The sequence below is a fragment of the Grammomys surdaster genome, unplaced genomic scaffold, assembly GCF_004785775.1.
Source record: "Grammomys surdaster isolate TR1022 unplaced genomic scaffold, NIH_TR_1.0 277, whole genome shotgun sequence".
NCBI lineage: Eukaryota > Metazoa > Chordata > Mammalia > Rodentia > Muridae > Grammomys > Grammomys surdaster.
In genome coordinates this window covers 944,341-960,341 of record NW_021604718.1, presented here as the reverse complement: position 1 = coordinate 960,341, position 16,001 = coordinate 944,341, and the positions used below count along the sequence as shown (strand labels likewise).

General features: G+C 48.4%; 1 protein-coding gene across 3 annotated transcripts in view; it reads right to left on the bottom strand.

Annotated features, from left to right (window-relative positions):
* The window catches only part of Ilrun (inflammation and lipid regulator with UBA-like and NBR1-like domains), a 67,895-nt gene extending 52,537 nt beyond the window's left edge, over positions 1-15,358 (bottom strand). The window contains exon 1 of one of the 3 annotated variants that reach the window (XM_028777021.1): positions 15,144-15,358. In XM_028777021.1, the coding sequence (XP_028632854.1) occupies positions 15,144-15,301 (158 nt within the window). In that variant the 5' untranslated portion in view covers positions 15,302-15,358. The remainder of the gene's footprint in view (positions 1-15,143) is intronic. The other 2 variants (XM_028777019.1, XM_028777020.1) reach the window with 2 other exon arrangements.
* Between the last annotated feature and the right edge of the window lie 643 nt (positions 15,359-16,001).

The following is a 16,001-nucleotide window of genomic DNA, read 5'->3' as shown; positions in this document are numbered from 1 at the left end:
CAGACTGACGATGCCTTTTAGTCATGGTGTCTCACCACAAAACTCACCCTAACTCCTCCTCAGACTGCAACTAACAAAAGGAGAAAGTAACCTTTTTACCATGTTTAGGAACTCAGGCTCCTCCATGGATACTGTGGGCTGACAGGCTGCTGAGGCTCGCAGTGTAACCACAGGGAAATACTGCCAGCATCCAACATTTGGTGTACTGGAAGATAGACAGCTGCCCAGTATTTTTGACAACAACAACGAAATGGTTTAACCTAAATCTAATTTTGACAGTGCAACTCATCAACCATGTCGACTGCTCAGAGGCAGCAAACTCAACTCTACATACAGGTTTAAAAACAAAGTCCTGGGGCAGGAGAGCATAGTTAGAGGTTAGAGCACTCGTCACTGTTCAGGGACCCAGGGTCGATTCCCAGCACCCACAAGGTGTTCACAGTCCTCTGTAAGTCCAGTCCCAGAGATCCGATGCCCTCTTCTTGCCTCCTTGGGAGTCAGGCATGTACACAGACACAGGTGGTCAAAAAATACACAAAATAAAACATTTTAGAAAGTCCTAAATTAAAGAATAAGGAGGACTGAATGCCCTCTTCTGGCCTCCAAGTATACCAGGTGCACACATACGTGGTACACAGACATACATGCACACAACACACACACATATAAAGAACATTAAGGTTAGGAGACATGATAACCAAGTATACCTGGTATTCTTTGTGAGGGAGAAGTAGTTACTGCTTTGGATTTATTTCTGAGGCAGATCTACTGTGTAGCTCAGGCTGGTTTGGAACTCCTGCTTCAGCATGAGACTCTTGAGGAAAATTATGGGTGTAAAAACAAACAGGATGCTGCCTGTAACCGCCCGCTCCTGTAACCCTAGTTCTAAGGCTGTTGAAGGATCATGGAAGTCTAAGGCAGCCTAGGGTGCACAAGGAATTCAAGGCCAGCCCAGGCCACAAAGGCTACATATCAAAACCCCAAAACTATCCAGGCAAATGTATCAGCAGATGCTCTGGGCACAAGCGGGAACTGGGACTGGCCTGTGCTAGTGTTTCCATGTGCTTGTCCTTGGTGCTGATAATGATCTGCGCTTGTAGAAAGATGCCTTTGTCCTCTCTGTGGGGCTCAGGGGTGGACTGTAGGATGCCAGAGACTCATCACAAATGTTCAGGAAAAAGAATCCGTGAAGTCCATAAGAGACTTCCATGCACTGTTCATGGGGTACAGGACAGTAGTGGCTCTGGAACACAGCTTGGCGGATGTTCAAACCCTGCACAATTTACCTTACAACTGGCTACGACTCCTAGGTATCTACCTCACAGAAACTCATCTCCACTAGGTCTCCTGAGGGAAGTGCTTAAGCTAGTGAGAGCTGGGGCTACTCAGAGAGCACTGTGGGCCCTGGCTCCATCCTCGGCACAGAGAAAGCAGGCAGGGTAGAAATGCTGCACAGGAAACAAGAGAGCAGCACAAGGCGTCTGCCCAGGTCCACACGTTCTCTCTCCACACAACACAATGTCTCTCACCAGTGACACATGAAATCCTAACCCGTACCTGCCGAGATAGGCATAAACCTAATAAAGTCCCACCCAAAGGAGAGCCAGCTACTTGCTACGCTGTTGGTTCGGGGCACAGCCTGCAATCCCTCAGCTACGGGGCAGAGACAGGAGGACCCGAGTTCAAGGCCAGACTGCCCTACTGATGGAGTTCCAAAGACAGCCAGGGCTACGCAGAGAAACCTCGGCTCAATCAAAACAAAATGATAACTTAAAGAAGACAACACCAAAGAGATCACCCAGACAACAAGAGCAAAATAAATAATTTCATCAAGAAGTACAAATAGCCAGCCCAGGTGGCACAGGCCTGTCATACTCCTAGCACTTAGGAAACGGAGCCAGGAAGGATGACCAAAGTTCAAGGCCAGGGTGGTCTCAGAGCCAGCAAGTCAGGACTTCATTCTGAAAACCTGAATAAAACCATCCTCCTAAAAAAAGAAAGCAAGAAAGAAAAAAAAGAAAGGGAAGGGAAGGAAGAAAGGCAGATAGATGCATTTCTAGGACGGCAGCTACTGTAGCGGTGCGTGTGAAAGCGTATCCTCAGTAGCCCAGCATTTGGGAGGCCTTGTGGCGGAAGAATCTTGAGTTGAAGGTCGGCCTGGACTATAACATGAGCGGATTCAGAATGGAATAGGAAAATTTCCAAGGCCAAAGGAAGAGGCTTCTGTCTACTGGCAGGCCCGCCAGGCTGAGAACACGCTGAGGTGCACCGCAGTCCAGTCAGGCCAAGAGCTCTCGAGTCAGAGTCTTCCAAAGAACGGAGAGCTTGTGATTCACTCAGAGAATCAAAACAATTACAATATGTCAAGATCCAACCAGGCCTTCAAAATCCTGAGAAAAATATAGCCAGCCTTCAAATAAACAGCCCAGCCAAACTCCTGTCAATTATGGGTCAGAGAATGAAAGAAGTTGACTCAGAATGACAAAGTTTCAAATATTTCCACTGCACTTTCAAAAAGGCTAGCTTTAATGGGATGGAAGATTTTCCAAGAAATGGGCTTGATCCAATTACCAGAAATGAAGCCCCAGACTGAGAACCATGCAGCAGGCCTACGCTCAACTAGGACGACCACTGTGGGCTGAGAACCATGCAGCAGGCCTACGCTCAACTAGGACGACCACTGTGGAACTAAAGCTCTGGAACCCTTTATTTTACCTTATTTTATTTTTTGCTTCATCCTCCACCCCCACCCCTTGTAACTCTGGCTGTCCTGGAACGAGCGAACGAACTATTTCTCTCCCTCCCCCCCCCCCCTGCCTCAACCATGCTGGCATCAAACTCACAGAGAACTACAGGCCTCTGCCTTCTACGTGCTGGAATTAAAGGCATATGGCACAATGCCTGGCACAGACTATTTGTTAATGTTTATTTTTATTTAATGTATGTGGCTGTCTCCCTCATGGACATCTGTGAAGCATGCACGCACTGCCCACAAAGGCAGCAGGCAGGGGGCATCAGTTCCTGGGTCTGGAGTCACAGACAGCTGTGGGACATCGTATCATGCAGGTGTGCAGGTGCTGAGGGTCCAGCCTGGCCCCTCCCCACTGAGCCAGCTCTCCAACTCCTCAGAATACTTTTATATTTTAAAACAAGGGAAGGGGGGAAGAGGGCTGACAGAACACCTAATGTATCTGATGATACGGAAAATAAATGCACAGCTGAATGGAACAAAGATAATTTAATTTGAAAAGAAAACCAAAAAACCAGCCAAACCAAAGTCGCTAGAGCCGGCGGAGGCAGCACACTTGGATCCAAGCAGAGGCAGCAGGTCTCTGAGTCTGAGGTCACGGCCAGCCCATTACAGGACAGGCTCAAGAGGAAGGGAGGGGGAATGGATGCTAAGCATCCGAGTCAGGCTAACTGGGCTGAGGTAATCACCACACAGCACAAACCTATAGAATGTCACACCACACCCTACAAACACAGCCCTCTATCTATTAAAATGAATTTTAAAAACAGCTGAGGATGTAACTCGGTGGTACAGGATTTACCTAGCATGGCCCTGGGTTAGCATTCCCAGCCTCTCAAAATAAATGTATTCCATTTCTTTGCTTTTGATGAGTCACCCAAGTACACCACCAATGCCTATACATTCTGTCAAGGAAAGGGTGAAAAGACGAAGTTAGAAAGTGAGTGCTGAATACAGCTAAATAGCTACTGTGCAAATACCTCACATAAATTGAGGTGAAAAAAAAAAACTATCTCACACAAGTCACAGAAACACACAGATGACTGATAAACAGAGAAAGATGCACACTCTCCCCAGCGAGCAGCTCAGTCTCTGTAATCACATCTTCAGGGCATTTGAGACCTGCTGGCCTCTACTACACCTCTGGGATACATTCACATGCGCGCACGTGTGCGCGCACACACACACACACACACAACCTTTTTAAAAATAAAATACACAGTGCACAGACACACAAATAGGCAAAATACTCACATGAATTAAACCTAGTAGCATTTAAAAAAAAAACAAAAAACAAATAATAGAACAACAAGCGGGGCAGTGGTGGTGCATGCCTTTAGTCCCAGCACTTGGGAGGCAGAGGCAGGCAGATTTCTGAGTTTGAGACCAGCCTGGTCTACAGAGTGAGTTCCAGGACAGCCAGGCCTATACGGAGAAACCCTGCCTTGAAAAACAGAAACAAAACAAACAAACAAAAAAAAACAAATAGAACAACGAAAAAGTTCTGGTGGCAAGAATAAAAAACAGCAAAGTCTTAAAGATTTTGAAATCCAGATGGCCAGTACACAGACATGGTGCATCATATTTTTTCTGAGTATATAAGAAAGCCATGATACAAGACACTTGGAGGCAGGAGAAGGCAAGAGGGTCAGGAGTTCCAAGCCAGCCTTAGATACATAGTGAGTTCAAGACAGCCCAGGCTACATAACAGAAAACAGAGTGAAAAAGGAAAGAAAGCAAAGAAATAGCCACCCTGTGTATAAGCAAAGCCCTGAACCACACTAGCAATCACGGAAATGCAAAAACAACCTTTTACCTCACAAACAAGCAGGCCTGGCGAAGTGAAATCTCAAGTTCTCAGAAAGCAGGTTTTGTAACTGTCTCATTACCAGGGTGAATCACAACATCCTTCAAGGAGGCAATCTGCAAACATTAAGAACCTCTAAAATAATAAGCCAGATGTGGTGGAACACATCTGTAATCCCAGGGTTCAGTCAGCTGAAGCAGGATGATCTGTAATACTTCAAGGCCAGTCTTAAATACAGGAAACCTTGGCCACCCCTATAAAACTGGAGGAGTTTGGTGTGGCTGTACACATCTGTAATCCAGCACTGGGGAAGCAACTCGAGGAAGATTACTGATAACTCCAGAACAGCATCTACATGGTGAGTCTGCAGCATATCCACACAGTGAGTTCAAGGCCAGCCAGGAGGACACAGGGAGACTTTAAAAGCTATCTTTTCTGTCCTGAACAAGTGAATTTGTTGTAAGTCATAAGTCCTAACAAGAGAGGAAGAGAGGTTAGGCAAGTTAGCAGATAGTTTATAATAGTTAAAAACTTTTAAAAAAATCCATAAATAGGTTTTCAAATAATACATCACTGAAAATACTAACAAAAAAACCCCAGTTGTCCCTCAGTGTCTCAGAGCTGGTTCTGGACTGCCCCAGCCACCATGGACACCCAAGCCTGTAGCTGTTCAAGTTCAAGACAAAGTAGCACAGGACTTCTATGACTATGGACAGCCTCATCCATCCATCCTCCCTTCTGGATACCAGCACAGTGAGAAACACATGTTAAAATATACTGTGAATTCCCCATACATGGGAAGCTGGAGATGGTTCAGTGGTTAAAAGCACTGACTACTCTTGCAAAGGACCTGGCTTCAATTCCCAGGACCCAACAGCAGCTCAGAGCCAGCTCCAGTCTCAGGGGATCTAATGCCCTCTTCTGGCCTCCTAGGACACTAGATATGAAGACTTTGCACAGACATATATGCAGATATGCAGGCCAAACACTCAAACACACAGAAGATAAAATAGATTTTGTTGTTGTTACTGTTACTTGAGACAAGGTTTCTCTGTGCAGCCCTGGCTGTCCCGTAGCTCCCTGACAGATATAAGTCTGTATGCATTCAATGCAGATGCATTAGAGCTTGACGCTCTGACCCGCACTAGATGTCAACTAACAGAAGCTGTAAGACACATGGGACAACAACCAGCCCCTAAATAGTTAGGGATGTGTTTCTGCAAGAGGGACAATGTAAAGGCCCAGAGACTGTCTTACTTTGGAGGATTTTGCTGGCTGGAATTTAAGATTTTATGCAACCAGCAGGGCAGGGTGGTAGCACACATCTTTAATACCATCACTCAGGAGGCAGAGGCAGGTGGATATCTCTGAGTTTGAGGCCATCCTGGTCTATAGAGTGGGTTCCAGGATAGCAAGGGATACACAAAGAAACCCTGTCTTGAAAAAGCAAAAACAAACGTTAGAGCAACTTGAGAATTCAGAAGTGAAAGTCCACCAGAACATAAAATAGCACCAACACAGTAAGCACAGTAGGACTAGCCTAAGCCAGAACTGTAAGTACAGTAGGACTAGCCTAAGCACAATTTTCACTCGCTAACAGACTGAAGGGCTGTGACTCGAATGCAAAAGGGAAGAGAGGAAACCTTCTCTAACTAGCACATCTCAGCAGTTAAGAGCACTAAGTGCTCTTGCACAAGCCCTGGGTTCAGAAATGTTAGCATCCCTATAGTAGCTGGAGAGCTGATGGCCTCCTCTGGCCTCCATGAATACTGGATACACACAGTACACACACTACACAGATAAAACTCTCACACACATAAATACATCTTTAAAAAGATTAACTTAAAGAAAGCACACTAACATGTTTCCGCAATAGAAACGAGAATAGAAAACCATAAAAGAGGCTGTAGATCAGCTCGGCAGGTGGCGTGCCACCTAGCAAGCCCAGCACTGGGAAGCCGAGAGCAGAGCGTGAGGAGGTTGGAGCTTATATGGCCCATGAGAGACCGAAAAGCAAAACAGAGCGAGAACCAGGCGTGGTGGCTCACACCTGGGACTCCCACGCTGCAGCAACAGGAGGATCACATGAAGTGGGGGCCAGTCTAGGTTAGAGCAAGACTCAACCAGAGATACGTTAGAAGCATGTCCTCTGTTGGTCAGTCATTAGAGGGTGGATGGTCTGTCACAGGCCATGAGCTGATGACACAGCACAGTGACTCAAGTGTGCACGGTCAGCAAGTCTCCCAAGACAAGAATCACAGGCATTTACTATCAAACCTGGCTTTTATGTGCACACCCATAAAGCAGCAATTGGAAGGAAGGCTGAAGCAGGAAGGTTCTGTGTCACTACAAGGTAGGGATACAGCTGAGTCCTTATCTCAATGCAGGAGGCCCTATGTTCAATTCCCGGGAATGGAGGAAAACAAGAAAAGTTGGTTCAGCAGGTAAAAGCTTGCTTTACAAACCGGATGACTTTAACTGACACCTGGAACCCACAGAGGAAGAGCCAACTGACCTCTGAGCATCGTGGAACGTGTGCAGCTGTTCTAACACATACTGCGATAATAAAAAGAGAAATATAGACTGGCACAATTAAGCCTTTCCACTAGCTGAGGCAGGGGACCACAGTGAGATGAGGCCTCTAACAGCTAAACACGTCTCTCCTTACTCTCAACAACACCCAGCGTGTCTCCACACCAAAGACCATGCTCAGGGGCATTTCCTGGGGACAGGTGCCCTATGACATCATATAAGTGCAGGCGTGCAGAGAAGAGTGTCCTAAGAATGGTGTAAATGCGCCAATCCCAGGAAAGAAACAAACCTGTGGATTCCTAGGCCAGAAAGGGCAGAGGGCATTCTAAGGAAAAGAAAGTAGCTGGCCACTGGAAGACGAAGCCGTGTGGGAAATGGGCGCAGGCCATGAAGCGGTCTCCACAGAGGCAGTCAGCTCCGCAGAGAACAGGAGGATCTGGCAGCCAGGAGTCCAGCACCAAGAGCACAGGCCTCTTACAGCTTCCCAGCAAATACTGAACCCACTGTGAAGTGGGGGGACTAGAAGGCAGATTCCCCAAAGGAAATGCACAAACGGTCAACGAGCACATAGAAGATGCACTACCCATAATTAGGGAATAAGAATGCAGGGCACAAGGAAGGGCCTGACAGGACGGTGCAGCAGGCGACAGCGCTCGCTGTGCAAGCCTACTGCCTCCATTCAATCCAAAAGCTGTCCTGACGTCTCCTCACTGTGGGTCCCATACCCACCATGCACGCACACAATGATACCCTTGACCACCGTTGCTATCAGTGTTGTTCACACTGACTGGGATGCCATCTGTTTATTAGGACACTGTCCTGCTGACGACAGGAGGAGGGTGTGAGGAGCTAGCACAGGCTCTCATTCATCCCTCCCAGAACATAAACCGGCAGCCACCAGGAAGCGTCAGCAGCCCTCACTGATGGCTCTCTGAACTCCAGGGAAACGGTGCTCAAGCTCCCGAGGGCTGGACAGAGACGGGGAAAGGAAGAAAGCAGCCAGACACAGAAGGTCAAACACGCTAGCATCCTATTTATAGACCAGTTCCATCTGAGGTAACACAACTGAGGGCAGGTGCCAAAGATGGCGGGGGAGGGGCCTGGACAGGAGGAGGTGGGGACCATTGGGGGGGGGGGGGGGGGGGGGGGCGGGGGGGGGGGGGGGCCCCCCCCCCCCCCCCCCCCCCCCGCAAAGCCTGTCACTGCCCCTGGGGCAACTCCTGTGAAGTACTGTGAGCCCCATGGGGTGACTGTTGGCTCACACCTGAAATCTCAAGGAACTTGTGGCTGAGGCAGGAGGAGCCAGTAAGCTTCCTGCAAGTAAATTCCAGAGCAGCCTGGTCTATACAGGAGTTCTAGGCCAGCCAGGGTTACACAGCAGAACCCTGTCTCAAAACAAGACAGTAAATTTTACAACAGCGATTCTTCTCGTTCCTAACAATATCACCTGACCAATATTCTATACCAAAAACAATGCCACACTTGTTATTCATGACCTCCTCATCCCTGTCCAAAACAAAACCCTCCTCAGCAGCCACACGAGGCTTGCATATCCTGAACTGTGTTCTGAGACTTTACTGTTGTCTCAGTGTAGACTAGGAATCTCCCTGGGTGTCACACAACTTTTCTCTGATAAGTACTGACCTTCCTAATGGAGATCCAATGCTGACCGGAGCAACACTGCCTTCCTTTCCTTTACACTGTCACTAGTGTCTGCCCGCAAACACTTAAACCCTACCATGTGGGGCCAGAGAGAGGGCTCAGTGGTTAAAGGTCCTTATTTCTACAAGTTCAACAAGTGTCTTTAACTCCAGATCCGGGAATACAATGCCTCTGGCCTCTATGGGCTCCTGCACTCATGTGTACATACCGACACACTGATGTGTGAGTGTGCACATAATTTAAAATAAAAATACTTAAAAACAAACAAACACCACTGCCTGGTGGTTAGTCTTTGCTGCTCCATACACAGTAGATGAACTCTGGGGTGACGGAGGATGGGAAACAGTAAAGAAACCAGCCCTGGAGCACTGTGGTGGAGGCTGTAGTGCACGCCTTTAATCTCAGCACTGGGGAGGCAGAGGCAGATAGATCTCCGAGTTTGAAACCAGTCTAGTCTACACAGTGAGTTCCAGGACAGCCAGGGCTACACAGAGAAGAAACCATGTCTTAGAAAAAAAAAAAAAAAAAAGAAAGAAAAGAAAAAAAGAAAAGAATATAGCCCCAGAGCTGGTAAGATGGCTTAGTGGGTAAGTGCGTCTGTGATCGAGCCAGATGACCACAGTGTGATACCCAAGACCTACATTGTAGGAGCCAACCCAATCCCCACAATGGAGCGGGCATGCCCACTTCTCCCTCCCCACAAAAATAAATAAAATGTAAGAAGCAAAACACAAGAGCCAACCGTTCCTCTGTAATGTAGTTCCTGTCTGTGACTGGAAATGCAAGCCCTACGTTAACAGCACATGGGGACACTACTTTCATTAACACAGCAATGTGCTTTTCCTATGTTCCTGTAACTAAGATGACACCCAGGCAGCGGTAACCAGAGGATCAAGGTCAAGGCAGAGCTGAGCTATTTAGCAAGAACCTGTCTTGGGGAGAAAGACGGAAAGGGAGAGGTCAGGAGGCCCTGCCACTCCTCCACGCCAGGCAGACCACAGCCACCTGTAGCTCCAGTCCAGACCTGGATACTCGCTTCTGTCTTTCAAAAACATATGAACAAGTTTAAAAAAGAAAACCCTAAAACAAACATGGTTTATATAAGCTTCATAAGCTATAAGGTCCTAGTACACCAAGAGTCCCAGGCACTACTTAAAAATACGTATAAAATAAAACCCGTAGCAAGGACTCCCAATTTCCTCAGAAAGCATGTTAATAACACCACCATCAGACGTGAGAGAACAGCCCTGTGGGGCCCTCTTCTGAAGCTAGTGTTTGGCACATTTTTCTTTTTCTCCTCTTGGTGCTGGGTCTGAACCCTGGGCCTCACACATGTTAAGCACATATCAATGAATGACTCCTTCACGAAAACATGCACGGGGCAGGCAGGGGGCTGAAGCAGGCCTCGGACATTGAGGATGATCCTGATCCCTAATCCTCGTCTCCAGGGATTGAAGTGTGGGCCAGCAAGCCTGATCACACATATGTAAGAAGACTGCTGAAAAACCAAGTCTCATCTTTAAATCAGACACTAGGTCAGGAAAGTGTTAAAGTAGGGCTGTGTCAGAGGACACACCAGGGGACCACACAACAGGTAACTCACTCCACACTGATTTCCGCTGTCTCTCTGCCCTCACCTTTACTTAACAGAGAGTGTCTAACAATGCTAGTAACTGGAGGGCGGTATTGTATAAGAAAGATTTCCTCAGTTTTTTTTCTAGAAAACTTAAGTTCCAGACAGGAGCTATAGCTCACCTGTAGTGTCCTTCTAGCACCCAGAGCCTCAGCTTGCACAGCATGCACCAAGGATGGTACTATGTACCTATAACCCCAACATCCGGTAGAGGCAGGAGGGTCAAAAGTTCAAGGTGATCCTAAACTGAAGAGCAAACTCAAGGCCAGCCTGGGATACATGAAATCCTTTCAAAGATAAGAAACTACCTGCTCCAGCCATGGTAGTGAGCCAAAGAATAATCCATGAAGATCCCTGGATCCCCAGAGACACCTTAGATATTTTAATACAGCATGAACCTAAGACTGGCCAACACTATCCCCGACTGTTAGTGAGGGAAAAAACTACAGCCATATTCACAAATCAGTCAGATGCAAACTCTTAAGTTAAGGTCCCTGTTGCTGAGTGTGGAGGTGCACACATTTAATCCCAGCATGTGAGAGGCAGAAGCTGGGAGATCTTTGTGAGTTTGAAGCCAGCCTGGTCTACAGAGCAAGTTTCTGGATAGCCATGGCTACACAGAGAAACTTGTCTCAAGAAAGAAAGAAAGGGGATATTTACATGGAGAACTTTACCTGAACACATAAACAAGAGAAAGCTTTAGAGAACGGAAAATGAATTACACACTTAAAATTAATTAAGATGGGCCGGGCAGTGGTGGCGCACACCTTTAATCCCAGCACTTGGGAGGCAGAGGCAGGCGGATTTCTGAGTTCGAGGTCAGCCTGGTCTACAGAGTTCCAAGGACAGCCAGGGCTACACAGAGAAACCCTGTCTCGAAAAACCAAAAAATAAATAAATAAATTAATTAATTAAAAAAATTAGTTAAGATGGTTAATTTCATTGTGTGTATCTTACATTTTCCCTCTATTTTGGTACAGGACAAGGATTCACTTAGCCCAGACTGACCTATGATTCTGTGATCACCCTGCCCCTGCCATCCCTCCACATGAAGGATTATAGCACACCCATCTCCTACAAATTCTCCTTTTATTTCTGACACAGGGCTTCACTATGTAGCCCTGGTGTCCTATAACTCTCTATGTAGTCCAGGCTGGCCTGGATTCACAGAAATCTGCCTGCTTCTGCCTCTCCAGCGCTGGAATTAAAGGTGTGTGTCATCATGCCTGGCTTCCTACAAACTCTTTAATTCACAGTCCAGGTCCATGTATGTATGTATGAAAGACATTCCACTGACAGGAAATGACAATAATCTACAAACTCTTCCATTTAGCTGCTTTGGTGCTGGGGCACCAGCACATCACAGATGCTAGGCAACCACTCTAACCACTGAGCTACATCCAGTCTTCAGTTTAGCCTTTGGATACTGCATTTACTCATGGAGGACAGAGTCACTGATGGATGACCTCTAAGAGGAAGTTCTGAAATTGCTGGCAGTTTAAAAAAGTACTAGAAACATGCTCTAAAAGAAAAAAAGAAAAGAAAAAGGAAGAAAGAGGAGGTAGATAACATGTAAGACGGGTATGTTCCCCTTTTTGAGACCAACACGTCAGTTTTCCTTGGGTTTCATTTTAGAAGACTCGGGACCTTTATTTTAGAATGATGGTTTTTAACCATGTTGCAACTTTGCTTTGGTTGCTTAATGTTTAAGGCCTACCTCATTCTGCCTTTTGTCTATATCTGGAATCTCACAAGTCTCTGTCACTTCCAAGACTTGAAAGACACATTGTTTCTCACTTTCCATCAGTTCAAGCTAAACACTAAGGAATGTTGTGTAGCGTTTATCCAATGAAGTCTCTGATTGATTGACTGGGGCCTAGAGTCAGGGTTTCTGTGTGGAAGCCTGGCTTTCCAAAATGGCTCTGTAGACCAGGCTGCCCTTGAACTCAGAGAGCCGCCTGTCTCCACCTCCCATGCGCAGTGACTAAAGGCGTGCACAACTACCACGGTTCAGGGTACAGATCTTAAGTACAGAGTTACCTGGTTGATGGGGTCTTTTTGTGGGGTTCTGAGAACTTTATTTTTTAATTAAAAAACATGAGTGGACTGGTGGTGGCACATGCCTTTAATCCTACCACCCAGAAGGCAGAGTCAGGTGGATCTCTTGTGAGTTCAAGGCCACCTAGGTCTACCTAGGAAGTGCCAAGACTGCTGGAGTTACATAATAGAGATTGTCTTATTAAAAAAAACACACACACATACTAAACAAAACAACGACAACAACCCAACCCAGTCTTTATTTACTATCACTGTGCGTGAGTACTGCATGCAGGTGTATGAAGGTCAACTGTTGGCACACGGGTTCTATTTGTGTTTTGTTTTTCCCAACAGGGTTTCTATATGTAGAGCAGGCTGGCCTGGAACCCACAGAGATTCGCCTGCCTCTGCCTCCTCCAGAATGCTGGGACTTGCTCAACCACACCCGGCCGGGGGAGTCCTGTTCTTGTTACTTTTCTCAGCCACACGCCTCACCTGTCCCTCACTTGTCACAGAGAGCACACACCCCTCAGGCATATAAAAGTAATCATGCTGGGGTTGTAGTCAGAATCACTGTACTTGTAAACACTGGCAGTACTAAAAAAATACTCAGCTGGGTCTGATGGCTCACACCTGTGATCCCAGCACTCACGAGACTAAGGATCAATGGCCCTGGGTCTCTTGGGTATTTAAAATGGTCATGTCAGGAGAAGCTAGAGAGAAATAATGTTCTTTTCCTAGCAAGCTGCCAAGCTTCCTAGTGTAAATAAGAGAAAAAGGAGCTGGGAGGTGGGAAGCAGCCAGGCAAACGAACTCTACACAAGCCAGAGCTCTTAGGAACTACGCTAGAGCAATACCCACTCCTACATCCGTCCACAAGCTATCACTCTGTCTCAGTCACAGGCTATGCTCAGGATTGGTTTTGGTTTTGGTTTTTTTAAAACAGGCTCTCAGTGTACCCTGGGTGGCCTGGAACTTGCTATGTAGACCAGCCTAGCCTCAACTCACTTAGATGTGCCGGCTTCAGTCTCCGGAGTGCAACAGATGAAACCCATCCAGTTGGTGCTCAGAAAGTTAGCTACAGCCGGACAGTGGTGGCGCACCGCTTTAATCCCAGCACTTGAGAGGCAGAGGCAGGCGGATTTCTGAGTTCGAGGCCAGCCTGGTCTACAGAGCGAGTTCCAGGACAGCCAGGGCTACACAGAGAAACCCTGTCTCGAAAAACCAAAAGAAAAAAAGAAAGTTAGCTACATTCACTGCATCTAACATACAATCACAGCAGCGGGAGAGAAGGCCCAGCAGAGGGCCTGAGTACCACAGCCCAGATGTACCGATGCCTCTGGCCTCCACAACAACCTGCACTCACATACACGCATACTCATAACTAGAAAATAACAAAAAATAAACTTAAGATTTTTTTTTAAAGACACAAACAGAACTCACAAGTACTTGTTTAACTCTAAAGGCTGTCTCTATCATTCAGCGCCTCCCAGTTTACCAAACACTAAGATATCAGCCCCGTTCTTGTAATGATTTTTTTTTTTTAAGACCAATAGTGAAAATACTTCACCTCTGGTTCTCATCACAGATAAGCATCATTGGGGGTGGAGGCACTGGGCAGAATAGGATAAAAATCTAAGCTTACAACCTCTTTTCAGACATTGCTCGAGGCATCGGGTGGACATGGAAACAAACGGGAGTTTGTTCAAGGGATGCCAAGAGAAACAAGATTCCACATGTCAGGGCACTGAACGCTCGACACGGGGCAAAGGGCACGAACCTCCTTGCTTTTTGCCCAAATCCTGATTAGTTGCTTCACCTGAGAGCCTTTCAAAGAGTCTAATGGTCTCCAATTCCTCCCTCACTCCGTGTGAACTTAACAATCGCTACCTGGAGACCAGAGGAACGTCTTCTTGCTTATCAAAACCAGCAAGAGCTGTTGTAAGCGCCAAGACACTTGTCCATACCTTGAGACAGTTCCACTTCAGTCTGTACAAACAACTACAAGCCAAAACACCTGTTCCCAGAGTTCTGTCAAACAAGCCCATCCATTCCCACTACTTAGTAAGCTTATCAAAGTCCCCAAGGCCAAGCCTCTGTCCAGGGCTCCAGTGTCTTCACAAAGTTCCTGTCTCCAAGATGGGCTCCTTCCCTCCACTTTCTGAAGACTTTCCCCAGTCCTTGTCGGAGGCCTGCCACTCCAGGGCCTCCATTAGATGTCACTTCTTCCTGGCACAACTCTTCCTTTCTCACCGTACTCAGTTGATTACCATCTGTGTTCCCTCCGCCCCCAATGTCATTTTCCCCCTTATCTCTCCTCAAATGGAGACACACACACACAGAGGATCTCTTCTCAGCTCCGAGACCTCTCCCGCGCCCAGAGTTCGACCTCAGCACTAACACACTCCCTCGAGTTTCCTCACCGTCCTGTCATCCTCAGCTCCTACACTTCACACCTATTTAAAAGGGAAACACTTCGCAACTCTCGTTTCCTGTGCTTTCTACTCCCAGAACACACGCTTTTTCGTCCCAGATCGACTCTCTTGGCTTCCATCCCACCACTTCTCCCCTCTTCCCATGTTCTACGGGCCCGGACTCCCAGCCACCTCCCGGACTGGGCCCTGCCCTGAGCTGCCGGACCCCGCGAGCGGGCTCTGGTGTTTTTCCCCTCGGGGCCGCGAGGCCGCTGCCAGCAGGGTTGGCTCTGCGTGGGGCAGGCTCACCAGTTGGTCATGTCCAGGAAGAAGGCGCAGCCGGCCGGGTTGAGCTGGAAGCCGAGTAACCGCTGGAACTCGGAGATGAGCACGTCCTTGTCGGTGGTGCCCAGGCAGCTGAACTTCTGCATGAGCTCGGGATCCAGGTCCACGTCCATGCCTTCCATGGCGGGGGGCCCGGACGCACAGCTTCCACCGCCCCGACCTGCTTCTCCACGGGCGGCTGCCGCGCCCGGGCCCGGGCCCACGAAGGGCGGCCCGCTGCTGGCCGGCGCCGCGCGCACTGCTCCGAGACAGGCCCCAGGCCTCTCACCGCCTCATGGGCTGCGCGCGACGCGACGCGCCGCACCGCTCGCTCCCTCTCTCGCTGGCTTTTGGGCTCGCGCTCCCCCCCCTCCCATCCCCCCCAGCGCCCGCCTCCGCCGCCGCCGCCGCCGCTGCCGCCGCCGCGGTTCGCAGCACCGCCACCTCCGCCTCCTCCCGGGCCGCGCCCAACGCGCACGCGCGGGGCCACCCGGGTTCCGCCCCTTCCTTTCCCGAAAGCCCGCCTTTAGTGACGTCATAACTCGGTGACGTCTCCGCGTGACCTCACCGCGAAGGAGTGGAGGGAGCAGGCAACGGGAACCCGGAAAGGGAGGCTTTGGGCGGGTGTCTGTCCTCGCAGGCGTCCCCACGCCGCGTGGGAGGAGTCACGAGTTTGGGTTGTGCTTGTGAGACAGGCAACCTCACCTCTGTTCGGATTGGGAACCAGAAGTCGCCTCAGGGACAGAGGCTGGGGCAAGGTCAAAGTGCAAAGGGCACCACAGAGCGGACTCTTACTCCTCCCCTCTCGGGAGCTTTGCACGCTTGGTCTCTGGCCTCTGACTT